Genomic DNA, 14,211 nt, shown 5'->3' on the forward strand with positions numbered 1-14,211 from the left:
TTACCAGCTATATCACAGTGCTGGCTTCAACAAGTTTTCCTTTTCACAGTACTGTCTTCAAAAGCCAGTCCCACTTGGTTAATGGGAACTAAGGGTACTTTTTGTTTGTTAAAGATATATTGGTTCATATGAAAGGCACAGTTATAGAGCCAGGGAGACACAGAGAAAGATCTTCTACCCAGTGTTCACTTCCCAAATGGCCACAATTGCCAGGGCTAGTTCAGGTGAAAGCCAGGAACTTGTAACTTCATCATCCAGGTCTCCTATAGGTGGGGCAGGGATCCAATTCTTGGGCTCACCTTCCAATATTTACCAAGCACATTAGCTGACAGCAGATTGGAAGCAGAACAGCTGGTCTCAAACTGGTACTCAGATGGGATGCTGCCAAGACAAATGGCAGCTTAACCTATTATCCCACAACACCTGCCTCTGTAATGAGTTCTTACTAAGTTTCAAAGTTTCAAAATTTCTATTGGGCTGTTTATATATTATGATGCTGTATTCTCCAGATGTTTTTCTTTTTTTTTTTTTTTTAAGATTTATTTATTTGACAAAGTTACAAAGAGAGGGAGACAGAAAGTTCATCCATGTACTAGTTCAATCCCCCCAGTTGGTTGCGATAGCTGGGGCTAGGTAAGGCCAGGGCCAGGAGCTCAACAGCTTCTTCTAGGTCTGCACGTGAGTGGAAGGGGCCCAAGCACTTGGACCGTCTTCTGGTGCTTTCCCCAAACCACTAACTGGGAGCTAGACTGGAAGTGCAACAGCCAGGACCCAAACTGGCACCCACATGGAATACTGGCATCACCAGATGTGGCACAAAACTGCCCCCAAAATCCTCCAGTTGTTTTCATCATTTTGCCAAATTAATCTTCCATTATATTACTTTAAATATTGCTATGGGCCTAGTGTAATGACATAGTGGCTAAATCCTCGCTTTGCATACAACTGGGATCCCATATGGGCACCAGTTCATGTTCCAGATGAGCCACTTCCCATCCAGCTCCCTGCTTGTGGCCTGGGAAAGCAGTCAAGAATGGCCCAAAGCCTTGGGATCCTGCATCTGCATGGGAGACATGGAAAAAGTTTGAGGTTCCTGGCTTTGGATCAGCTCAGCTCCAGCTGCTGTGGCCACTTGAGGAGTCAATCAGCAGACAGATCTCTCTTTTTCTGTCTCTCCTTCTCCCTGTATATCTGCCTTTCCAATAAAAATCATCTTTAAAAACTGTATTGTTAGCCTCGCTTCTCCTCTCCCGGCTGGACTCCAGGGGGCCAGACCGAGAAGCAAGGACCATGTTCCGCTGTGAGCTGATGGCTCTCGACTACCACAACCCAGCTAGCTTCAACTGCAAAGATGAAACAGAGTTTAGAAACTTTATTGTTTGGCTGGAAGATCAGGATATCAGACGTTACAAGATTGAAGACCGAGAAAATTTAAGAAACATCTGCAGCAGTGACTGGCCCAAGTTCTTATGAAAAGTATCTTAGAGATGTCAACTGTCCTTTCAAGATTCAAGATCGACAGGAAGCAACTGACTGGCTCCTCAGCTCGGCTATTAGACTTGAATATGGAGATAATGCTGAAAAATACAAGGACTTAGTATCGGATAATGCAAAAACTGATAATGCAACTAAAAATGCAGAACCACTGATCAATTTCGATATAAATAATCCTGATTTCAAGGCTGGTGTGATGGTTTTGGCTAACAGTCTTCAAATTCAACACGGTGACGATTACCTAGTGATGCTTAAGGCAATTCACATCTTGGTTCAAGAGCGCCTGACACAGGATGCAGTTGCTAAAGCAAACCAAACCAAAGAGGGCTTGCCTATTTATTGCTTTAGACAAGCATATGCTTGGTTTTGACACAGGAGATGCAGTTCTTAATGAAGCTGCTCAGATTCTGCAACTGCTGCATATGGAAGAACTTAGAGAGCTGCAGACAAAAATCAATGAAGCTATCAGCTGTCGTAGCCATTCAGGCGATTACCGCTGATCCAAAGACAGACCACAGGCTGGGCAAAGCAGGAAGATGAACAGTGAGCTCAGCCTTCCCCTACTGATGTCACTTCTGGCATGTATTTGGGACTCAGATGTCGCATTTTCATTGGAGGAAGCCCGGGAAATTGTTCTAGATACACAACCACTGCTTTTTTTCTTAATAAAGTTTGTGAAAGTGGAAATATATATATATATATATATATATATATATATATATATATAGAGAGAGAGAGAGAGAGAGAGAGAGATACAATTTTTAAAAAGGAAAAAGAAAAAAACCAATAAAATATATAGTTATTTTAGAGTTCTTGACTAATCTGGAAAATTTCTGGGAGTGTTTCTATTGAATTAAACTCCTGTGATTTAGCCATCTTTTTCTTACCTTATATTTATTATTTTATTTTATGCTAGACATTTTTAATAAAATATTATAATTATTTGATGTTATCTTAAAAAAAAAAAAAAACGTTATTTTTATGTGGAAGCCAGACTTACACAGAGAAGGAGACTGAGAGCATGAGATCCAATGGCCAAAGCTGAACTAATCAGAAGCCAGGAGCTTCCTCCAGGTCTCTCACATTAGATGCAGGGGCCCAAGAACTTGACCCATCCTCTATTGCCTAGAGCAGCTAGGACTAGAAATGGTGCCCTTATAGGATTCCAGCTCTACAGGCAGAGGATTATTAGGCTGTGCCACCACCCTGGCCCACATGTTATGTTTAAAGGATGCTAGGTCTTACTCTATCAGTAGTTTACTGGCAGACCACCTTGTCTTTGCTTGTCAAGGCTCATACTTTCTCCAGTTTTGGCTTTCTCTGAGCGCATGGCCTTTCCAGGGGTCTGGGCAAAAAGACCTGAGAGCTTCTCATCTATCCACTTCAGTTGGACAAGCACCCTGCAGCCCCTGAATCCTGCTTGGCTACCCAGCCTCATCACTGTTATTTTGTTAGGGCTTCTGCAGCCTCTGAGCATATTAGGATCTGCTCCCAGAAAGGAATTTTAAAGAAGAAGTTGAGAGTTCTTTGCCTGTGGTGCCTGCCTTCCAGAGCCCAGCACTTGGGGATCTCTATTCTTCTTGTTCAGTAAGACTGAAATTACTTTCTCTTTGGGCTGTACTTAGGGAATCTCTTCACAGACAGAACTGACATAAATATAGGGTCCTTTTTTTCTACTTGCCCTATCTTAAGCATTGTAGCTTTATCAGTTGCTGGGCAGTGTTAGAAGAATTGTTTTAAACATTAATCTAATGTGTAGTTTTAGTGAGATAGTGAGTTGAATATCAACCATTCCATCCTGTTTCTGCACATGAAGTGAGATAATCATGGCTGTTTGCTTTCTCCATTCGGCTTTGCCAAGCGTAGCATACACAGGGCTGAGTGTATTTAGTAGGGTGACTCTGTTAAGCATGAGTAATGTGGCAAAGATAAATGTCAACATAAGGGAGTGATTTAACCCTGCTTGACCACAGAACGGAAGTAGAGTGGATTCATGAAGAATATGAGGAGCAAAAAAAGATGGCAGCATCAATGGATTAAAGATCCTGATAGTGTCAAGAAGTGCCAGGGTTGAGGTGAGGTGGTAGTCGGAGAGCAGACACATAAGACACATTATGAGAGGGCTGTACTCATTATGATTTGGGAAATCTGGCTAAGGGAAAGTGGAAGACAAGGTCTTGGAGAATAGCTTAAGCTATTCAAGATATAAGAGACCACAGTAATAGAAGAAAACTCAGAGCCATTACTGTGATAAAGTAAGTTAAGTTTGCACTCGTTTTCTCAGCATCCCATATGGGTGCCATTTCAAGACTCAGCTGCTCCAATTCTGATCCTGCTCCCTGTCGGGAAAGCAGCAGCAGATGGCCCAAGTGCTTGGGTCCCTGCTGACAAAGTGGGAGACTGAGATGGAGTTCCAGGATTTCGATTTAGCCTGGCCCAATTCTGGCTGTAGCAGCCATTTATGAAGTAAACCTAGCAGGTGAACCTACCTTTTAAATAAATAAATACATAAACAAATTTTTACATCAACAATTTCTGTATTAAGACAACATGAATTAAGACAGAAGTCCAGTCTTACTGGAAAAGGATGATGGTGAGTTGTTATCATTATGATTTAGAGTTACTTCAATTTGAGAGTTACAACAGAGAAAGGAGGAGGAGGGAAATAGAGCTCTTCCATCCGCTGATTCATTTCCCAAATGACCACAACTGCTGGGTGAAGTTGCCCAGAGACTTGGGCCAAACTCTGCTGCTTCCCCAGACCTTAAGTTGGGAGCTGGACTGGAAGTGGAACAGCCAGGACTCAAACTGACACCCATATGGGATGCCATCACCACAGGTAGAGGCTCAGCTAGCTGTGCCATGGCACTAGGCCCAGTGAACTGTCATTAAGGGAGGAGACAATGAATGCTAATCAGAGCAAGCACCTGCAGCAAGGACAGTAGATGCTAAAATCTGACACTATCAGATTTACAGCTGGAGAAAGCAGAAAGGAGAAACATGATAAATAATACACAAAAACTGCAAGTTTGGCCTGACAAATTTTGCTGAAGAATATTCTACTACAGCTGAATTCCAAGCAAACTAGAATTTCCTTATTTTCTCTCTAAAGATACAGAAAGGTTTTTTTTTTTAAGATTTATTTTATTTTTATTGGAAAGGAGGATATACAGAGAGGAGAGACAGAGAGGAAGATTTTCCGTCCAATGATTCACTCCCCAAGTGAGCGCAACAGCCGATACTATGCCGATCCGAAGCCAGGAGCCTCTTCTGGGTCTCCCGAGCGGGTGCAGGCTCCCAAAGCTTTGGACCGTCCTCCACTGCTTTCCCGGGCCTCAGGCAGGGAGCTGGATGGGAAGTGGGGCTACTGGGATTAGAACCGGCGCCCATATGGGATCCCGGGCGTGCAAGGCGAGGACGTTAACCACTGCGAGGACCTTAACCACTGCGCCATCGCGCTGGGCCCAAGATACAGAAGAGATATAGATAAGGTCCTTTTGGACAATTTCTTCAGGAAGAAAGCTCAAGTAGGGCACACCTCATGTGCCTGTCCTCCCTCAAGTACTATGGCTCTCGCTGGTTTCTGCCCATCCAACAGCAAAATGCACAGAACACAGAAACAAGGGAGAAATAAAGGCCTCCCCCTCCTGACATTTCTGCTCTTGGTAAACTTCAAACTGACGTCATGGTGAAGATCATCAAGAGATACTGAAATGCAAGCTTACCTGGATACGGCACTCTGCCCTTCGTGACCAATTCTGTCTGCAGAATTCCAAATGACCACACATCTGACTTTATCGTAAATCGGCCATACAGTGCTGCCTCAGGAGCTGTCCATTTGATTGGAAATTTTGCACCTAAAACAATATTTACAATTCTTAACTATACATCTGTGTAAATATATCATAAGCAGGACCAACCTTCTGTCAACATTCCCATAGTGTGCACTGTTTTTGCCAAAGTCTTCAAACATGGAGGGGAAAATCTTTAATTTTTAAAACTTACAGTAAAATAAATCACATTTCTTCATGAGAAAATATAGTGAGTGAAAAAATAAAATAGGAAGTTAAGACAAAAAACATCTAAGAAAACCTCAGAGGTAGCAACTATGGCAAGCCAAAACTGTGGACTTACAAGTGTGTAATATTTTAGTCTGGCATCTGCTTGCTAACTCCGGTTGATGAAATCAAATACTGTTGGGCTCTAATGTCCACTGTGTGTGTGTGTGTGTTTTTAAGTCATAATCTCTTTTCTACTTTATATCTTCATGAAAAATTGCATTGCACTCCAAAAACCAGGACAGGGGCAGGGGTGTTAGACAGAAAGGCACTCGCCAGTATGTGTGTGGGCTGGATGGTAGGGTTGGTTGGGTTGAATTAGGCTTTAATGCCCATTGACAAGTATGAAAGCTAAATGGGATGTGGGACAGAATAAATAAGTCTGCGGTACATAGTGGCATGCATGGGAACCAGGGTAGGGGACAGGCCTGGTGGGGGTTATGGGGAGTCGCCCCAACTAGACTGCAGCTCCCACTGGTTTGCGTGAGAACCGAGTATGAAGTGAGTATCAGGCTGGACTGCAACACCCATTAGTCTGCTTGGAAGACAGGGCTGGAAACAGAACTGACCCAGCAACTGAAACGACCAGCATGTGCATAAGCTGATTGGGACGATGGACTGTGCCAGACCCTGTACTAGCAAGCACACACAGAACCAGGTTTGGGATCGCCGCAGACAGTTTCTTTGGAGATCCCTCCAACTGAACTGCTGATCTCAGAACCCCAACCATAAAGAGACTATGTCAGCCAGTGGATTATGAAAAGATTTCACTGCAATTGGAATGGCAAAATTGGGTGGGGTTTTTTTTCCTTTGCTTCTCCCCTGACCCCAGATACAGGGAAAATAAATGATATTAGTGTGGAAACAATGGTATTGCCCACTTTCCTGTAGCTCTGTGCTCACTTATAAAAATCCCATGGTGACTTGTGCAAATATTTAGTACACTTCTTTTATGTAGTTTATACATTTAAAGTAAAATTATACATCTTACATAAAATAATTTTTATATGTGTGTATAAAGATGGTAATTTGTTTTTTAGATTCTAGGGTAATGGTTTTCACTGACCCATTCACAACGGATGGATTACGCCTGGCCTCCACCCACTAGATATCTTTGGTAGCCTTCAAGTTAGAAGAACCAAAAATGTCTCTTCCAGACACACTGTAGATATCCCTAGAGGTGGCAGAGGGGGGTGGGCAGTATCACTTCTAAGAGGAACTTCTGGTATAAGACAAGGGTTCAATGGCTCATGAAGTCTGTTACGAAACAACATTAAAAATATTTCTTTGTTGCTATGCTAAAAATATCCACCAAACAGCCATAGTTGCATTACTTAATTTAATTTTATCAATAAAACAGAAGTCACAGTTTTTGTGATTTTGAGGGTAGAGAGAACGACTCTTATTCTCTAAAATCCTGCACATGCCAAACAATGTCAAGAAAACACAGGACATAAGGTTGCTCGCATTTATGTAATCTTACCCTGCCTTGCAGTGTATTCATTGTCTTCAATTAATCTTGCTAAACCAAAATCTGCGATTTTGCACACAAGATTTTCTCCTACAAGAATATTAGCAGCTCGAAGATCTCGGTGAATATAGTTCATTCTTTCAATATATGCCATACCACCAGCGATCTTGGAAAGATAAAACAAACCAACCAACCATAAGATTCAAAGGGAAACAGGAAGATTTTGGTTAAAATTTTGAAAATGAGGTATCACAAAGAGAACAGGAAAGAGCACAGCCTAGGTGATAATAACAAAAATAAAAACACTACAATCAAAAGGCAAACTAAACTTAGATTTCAGAAGTGTGATATCTACTCTGAAGGTCAAGATTTTCAAACTCCCAGTACATCAGATTATCATTAGTAGCATAATATTCTATTGCCTTTTTTGTACTGGTTGTCAATGGAAAATATGATTTTGATTATGTACCTCTGGACACAAAGCCATCGAGGTCTACATCAGGCCCATCTGACATGGCCGGGTAATCCTGATACTAACCACAAATTAGAGGTTGGTAAACCATACCTGACAGACCAAATACAACCTGAGAACTAAAGGTAGCTTTGACATTTCTACAGGCTTGTGAGAAAAGGGAGGATGGAGGAGGAAGAGCTGATTAAGACTATATGTGGTCCCAAAGTGTGAAACATTTGCCTGGCTTTTCACAAATAAAGCATGTAAACGGTGCTCCTCCTGCCACGTCCCCTGAGCGCCCAGGAGCCCTAAGCTCTAGGGCGTCAATCAGGCCTGGCCTACACCCGTCTTCTTCTCAAAGTTGCCAGATTCCGTGGTCACTGGGGATGCTCACTGAGCAGTCAGGGTTCCAGAATCAGTATTTCAAGTAAGAATCAAGCCAAGCCCCTGGAGGGGTAGGCACCCCACCCAGCGGTTAAGGTGCACATTACGGTCACAGGGCTGGGTCTTCAATCCACACAGGATTCCAGCTTCCTGCAAGCATGCACTCTGGCGGCTGCAGTGACGGCCTGAGGCAGGTGGGACCCCCTCACCCACATGGAAGACCCAGATGATGCCGGCTCCCCACTGAACCTGGCCCAGCCCTAACTGCTGAAGGCAATCAACAGGAATGAACCACTGCAAGGAAGAATCTGACCTCCTTTCCCCTTTTCCAAACAAACTTAAAAAATGTTAAAACTCCTACTGAAAATGAACCACATATCTGAACAGAAATCCCTAAAACAGGTTTTTGTTTTATTCTAAAAATGAAATTTCAGAAAAACAGAGAAGTCTAACAAAAACTAAGACAAATAAAAAGGAGCATAGATAAGTAAATAGAAATAGACAAATATAAGATAAAATGTGATTCATTCACTAAATTCACAGAAAGGTTAGGGATGGACACAGGAAATGAGAACACAACGGATCTCCCACATACATATCAGAAACCCTATTATCTGGAACATTATTTTTATTCCTCAGTTTTCTGCCAGCGTCTGCAATGGCAGCAAACTAGAATAAGGAGCCATATCAAGAACCTAACCAAGGCACTTCAGTGTGGACATGGACATCCTAATCGCTGTTCCCAAACACCCCATTTTACCCTGCCTATCACCATCTTAATTCTCGTTTTGTACTTATAGTAAATGAAAAATTAGGATACACTTTGAGTTTTAATATTTTTTCTGAAATTGCACTCATGCATTTTAATTTCTTAGAACTAACCTGCTAAAGTGCAAACCCATACTCACCTAGACTCGACATCTGCAGAAGCATCTATTTTCTAAAAGGTGACACGGAACAGCAGAACCCTGGAACTGGCTCTACCACTGGCTTTGCTACATGAATTGTAGGTACCTTGAATCTTCAGACACATCACCTTTAATATTAGCAACTCGTAATACAGGTTATTTTTAAATACTCCTCCTAGTTCTTAAATTCCATTATTTCCCCATATGAACTACAATATTCTGCTAATTATCCTACATTTTAAATGCATACTTCCAGTTCAAAACGGCACAGTTATGTAAACAAATACCTGAGCAGCCATATCAACCAGCTGTGGAAGCTTCAGATACTTTCCATCTCCTTCCTTAAGGAAATCTAATAAGCTCCCTAAAAGAGACAGAAACATAAAAACAGGAAATAAGCAAATCCCACATTAGTACTGAAAGACACTCTTCCTTCCCCAAACAAATCATCAAATCATAGTACATCATTTCTTAACTTTCATTCTTCAGTATTTTTGCTGTTTTAAAATTTCTGAATACTTATATGAAAGATCTCAGCAAAGGTCCCTAAAATGAAATTCTGAAAACTCCGAATTACATGTTTGATAATAATTAGTTCAAACTAAACAGAAGCACTAAATCAATCGCTATGCAGGTGTTCGCCTGACCAACTTCACTCAATTCTAGCAGAACATATCATGGAACAGCAGACTACTGTGAATAACAACACAGGGAAAGAAGAGTCTGCTTATTGCTGATCCATCACTGGTGAAAAGCCTACCACATCATTACATTTAATTACAAGAAAACACCAGATGAACCAAAAATAAAGGAACAGGTTTGTGGGGGTTTTTTAGGATTTATTTATTTTTATTGGAAAGGCAGATATGCAAAGAGGAGGAGAGACAGAGAGGAAGATCTTCCATCTGATGGTTCATTCCCCAAGTGGCCACAATGGCTGAAGCTGAGCCAATCCGATGCCAGGACCCAGGAACCTCTTCCAGGTCTCCCACGCATGCGCAGGGTCCCAGGGCTTTGGGCCTTCCTCAACTGCTTTCTCAGACCACAAGCAGGGAGCTGGCTGGGAAGTGGAACTGCCAGGATTAGAACTGGCTGCCCACATAGGATCCTGGCGCGTGCAAGGCAAGGACTTTAACCACTATGCTATTGTGCCGGGCCCAAGGAACAGTTTTTTAAAATACAAAAGTGGGCTAGCCTCTTAAAAAACAATGCTTTGAGGGATGAAAGAAAGAAAAAGGCTCCATACCCAAGGAGATCACAAAACAATGACAAATGAATGAATGACCAATGGCTGGATACTGAGAAGGAAAGTATAGTTGATTAAAGGTTAAGAAATGGAGAACAAAACCGCTTGAACCAAGGGAATAAGATTATCCAGAACGGTGATTATATTTCAGTGTATGTAAGGCAATCAATTTGAAAGATAATGGGTAACATAATGGGTACCAAAATAGGAAAATAAAAGACAACCTTTGATATCATCTAGACTCAACCTCCCATCTGAAAATTATCTTAAGCCAGTCATCTGGTAACAGAATTCTACCATGCTTCTGATTTCCATCATTTTTCTTCCCATTATATGTCTTATGCTACCCTGTTTGTACCTTGAAATGTGATTTTCAGTTTTTAATTAAGACATAGTAATTACATTTATGGGGTAACATTTCAATTCAAATATACATTGTGGATCACCTCCCTGCCTCATAATTCACCCAGTGTACTCTTTGAAATAGCATATTTGGCAGTTGTTGCAGTAGAAAATTCCTTCCAACAAGGTATGTTTTGTTATTAATTAATATATTATGCTGGTTAACTTTGGGCTTCAGTTCCTTTCAGGGAGAATTTTCCGAGTTAATGTGTAGCTTGTAATTACCTCTTTCTCCACTAGATGGAACTACACCACTGGTCAGATAGGAGAGTAGAGTGGGTGACAATTTGTGATTGAATCATAAATGGTGGATTTCAAACAATAAACAGGAAAAAAGCATGTCAAATTCAAAATGGATTTAAGTTGAGCCTATCGGCGTATCTTCTGACTTACGGGTTATTCCTCTAAAGAATGCATCATTAGGGTAAGAAGAAAAAAGGAAAACAAGTTCTTCCTCTCTAGCCTGGCCCTAACTGGCCGCTGCTCAAGATGCCATCTCCCAGTCCTGTTTCAGAGCACTGAGAAACTTCAAGGAACTGTGCCAGAAAATCTCTTTCAGGAATCTTGAGCATGGGACTGTGTTTAAATTAGAATGAGATGAAACTAATTCCTTTTAACTTTACCTTCTTTGCTTAGTGCTGGAAAATGCCTTTGATTTTATCCTGATTCTAACTGTACAACTTTCTCACTCCTCTAGCTATTCCACTAGCTTTCGCCAAATCTACTTTCAAAATAAATTCAGCCGATCTCCACTTCTTTCAAATTCTGTATTATGCTATGCTGAAATGAATTGGTTACTGAAATTAGAAAGTGACAGATCTACCTTTTTTGGATATCTACATAAAAATCTTCCATTAGAAAACACTGTAACTGTGGAAGCCAACACCTTCTCAGAACAATCCAGACCACTGACACAGCATTCATCCCACACTGGGGTCTCCATGGCAACACCAAACGACCACCTCGGGCCCTGGTGCTGTTGCCCTGCTCCTAGCCTGGCATCCCCCAGCCCCAACTCTGAGGACACAGAACAGAAAATGAAGAACACTTATCTCACCCTCAACTGTGACCCTCTCCATCTGAACTGGAGGCCACCCCTCATTTTGCAATAAATATTAAAATAAAATTAAAAAGCCACTATAACAAAACCTATTTGCATGAAAATACACTTGTACCTTTTGACATAAATTCAGTGACAATGTAAATTGGTTCTTCAGAAACGACAGCATACAGTGGAACAAGTTTATCATGTCTTAATTTCTTCATGATCTGAGCTTCTTGCAGGAAAGCTTCTGGCATCATTGTACCTGGCTTGAGTGTTTTGATTGCTACCTTTGTGGTTCCATTCCATGTTCCTAAAGAAACAATACATTGTACTATTTAAATATGCATTCTAAACGAGACTGAAAATGAAGCATCTTAAATATCTGTAAACATACTTCATCATAAACTGTGGCTTCTTAATCTGCCGCTGCATAACCCAGGGAGCAGGAACCCAGGGCTTACCCATCCACACTTCACCGAAGCAGCCTTGCCCCAGCTTCACTTCCAGTCTCAGAGACTCACGAGGAATTTCCCAGGCGTCTTTTGCTAGGCCTTGAGTCTGTGGTTTCACAGTCGGACACACAGTCGTTAACTTGTGACATAAACCATCAGCATGTTCTAAATAAATGAGTAAATGAAACTGCAAAATGAGCCACTTAACAAAAGTTAGAAAAACAAAGACATGTCCAGTCTTACTCTAAAAACGCAAGTGAAAACTGGCTTATCTATAAGAATCAACATATAAAGTACGTATCTGTGAAATATTTAGCTAAATGCATTTTTCCGAAGTTACCATTTACTGAATATTTACATTTCCGCTACTGTGATAATTCAGTTACTGTTAATTCAACATAAATTTCTCAAGGTCCCACAACCATTAAGTGATGGTGAGAAAGGATTTGAATCCTCATTTGCTTCAAAAGTTTTGCTTTTGACCACTGAATTTTATTCCCAAAGAATAAAATACTATTATTATTTCTAATAACCTCTAATTTCTAAAACATACAACCAAAGTTTTGGCATTGGTTCTTAAACAAGAGACATACAAATTCAGGCAACATCATTCACAACAGCTGACCCGTGAATTCTGCTTATAAAGCTTTCTTACTGTAAATGAGACACATTCCTTCCATACAAATTTACATTATAACAAGAGCAATTACAAATGAAGCTACTGCTTAGTAACATGTTTGATGGATGTCAAGACTAGGGCTGACTTGACAGACTCAGATGTAAGCAGCCGTCACTGAAGAAGACATTACCATGGAAACTTCCCCTCACCTACTATTAAATATTTAAAGACTTTCAAATGCAGTTATGTATCAAACTGAAAATGAAAATTCCTAATTCAGAAGACTAATATCTGAATATCTTTCAAAGGCCCTTGAAAAATAATATCTAATAGTTGCTACACATCTACTTCCTAGAATAAGAAAAATGTACCTTTCAGCAAATTTCATTGAATTTACACTCCTTTAGAAATCCCTGGGATCTAAAGCTGCTGCCTGCAGTGCCCTTGCGGGTGTGGCTTGGGTCCTGGCTGCAATGCTTCTGGTCCAGCTCCTGTCAATGGTCTGGGAGGCAGCAGAGGATGGCCCAGCTACTCGGCTGTTACGGCCATTTGGACATGAAACCAGTCTTTCCCATCTCTAACACAGAATTTCAAATAAATAAAACCTTTAAACGGAAAGAAATAAATCTTGGGACTGGCACTGCAGCACAGTAGGCACAATCTCTGTCTGTGGCACCAGCATCCCATTTGTGCACTGGTTCAAATCACAACTGTTCCACTTCCAATGCAGCTCCCTGCAAATGTCCCTGGGACACCAGCACAAAATGGTTCAGTGCTTGGGACACAAACCCACGTGGGAGAGCCAGAAGCTCCTGGCTTCCTGCCAGCCCAGATCTAGTCACTGCGACCATCTGGGTGGCGAAACAGTAGATGGAAGATTTCTGTGTAAATCTGCTTTCAAATAAGTAAATAAATAAATAAAACTATTTTTTATAAATGAAAGATTTTGTTCCTACAAAACAGCCCATAATGAAGCAATTTTTTCCTTCTGAAACAGCCTCTTACCTGTGTAGTGTTTCACCAGTTTTTGAAGAGTATCAAATTGTGCTCTGGTTGTAATATAATATCCACCATTGTCAAGTTTCCTAATTTTGTAGTGTTTCACATTATCACCCCTCACCTCATCCCAATCACGAATCGAGAGGGAATAAGCACCTGGGGGCAGAGGAGAAAAACACTTTATCTTTCTCAAAATTTGTCAATGAATTTAGCTCAAGCAAATTGTTACAGCAATAATAATATTCATACCTTTAGTAGTTTCACTTTCTCTTACTAAAAATATACCTCGTTGATTCCCAGGATTCAGAAGTAATCTTTCAGCATCTTTTCTCCCCATTTTGCCAAAATACCATCTGGAAAATATTGATATTATTTTGACTTGGAAAGGTAAGAAGATCAGAAAAATATACAAGACCCAACAGGAATTTAGTAGAATACAGCTAGCTGATGACAAAGCTTAAAATATAAAACATAAAATACATTTTCATTTATCAAGTAGGAACTTTACAAATGCTACTGCTGGAGCACATCTGGCCAGGCTTTTCTACACTGACCACTCAATACGTGTCTTAAATTCAACCTGGCTGTCACAGCAACCGTTCATGGAGAAGGAGAGGAACAGTTAATGGCTAACAGGATGTATGAGAACCACAGGAAGAAGGGAAGTGGCTCACTACAA

General features: G+C 41.0%; 1 protein-coding gene and 1 pseudogene across 1 annotated transcript in view; one reads left to right on the plus strand and one right to left on the minus strand.

Moving 5' to 3' along the window:
- The window catches only part of YES1 (YES proto-oncogene 1, Src family tyrosine kinase), a 70,487-nt gene that overhangs the window by 3,319 nt on the left and 52,957 nt on the right, over window positions 1–14,211 (minus strand). The window contains exons 5-11 of the mRNA XM_040974024.1: window positions 13,782–13,885; window positions 13,539–13,688; window positions 11,924–12,079; window positions 11,593–11,772; window positions 9,057–9,133; window positions 7,036–7,189; window positions 5,220–5,351 (exon numbers count right to left, since the gene is read on the minus strand). Of these exons, the coding sequence (XP_040829958.1) occupies window positions 5,220–5,351; window positions 7,036–7,189; window positions 9,057–9,133; window positions 11,593–11,772; window positions 11,924–12,079; window positions 13,539–13,688; window positions 13,782–13,885 (953 nt within the window). The remainder of the gene's footprint in view (window positions 1–5,219; window positions 5,352–7,035; window positions 7,190–9,056; window positions 9,134–11,592; window positions 11,773–11,923; window positions 12,080–13,538; window positions 13,689–13,781; window positions 13,886–14,211) is intronic.
- LOC121152134 lies at window positions 1,291–2,034 on the plus strand (annotated as a pseudogene).

Source organism: Ochotona curzoniae, unplaced genomic scaffold, assembly GCF_017591425.1.
Source record: "Ochotona curzoniae isolate NIBS_2020 unplaced genomic scaffold, NIBS_Ocur_1.0 contig_2364, whole genome shotgun sequence".
NCBI lineage: Eukaryota > Metazoa > Chordata > Mammalia > Lagomorpha > Ochotonidae > Ochotona > Ochotona curzoniae.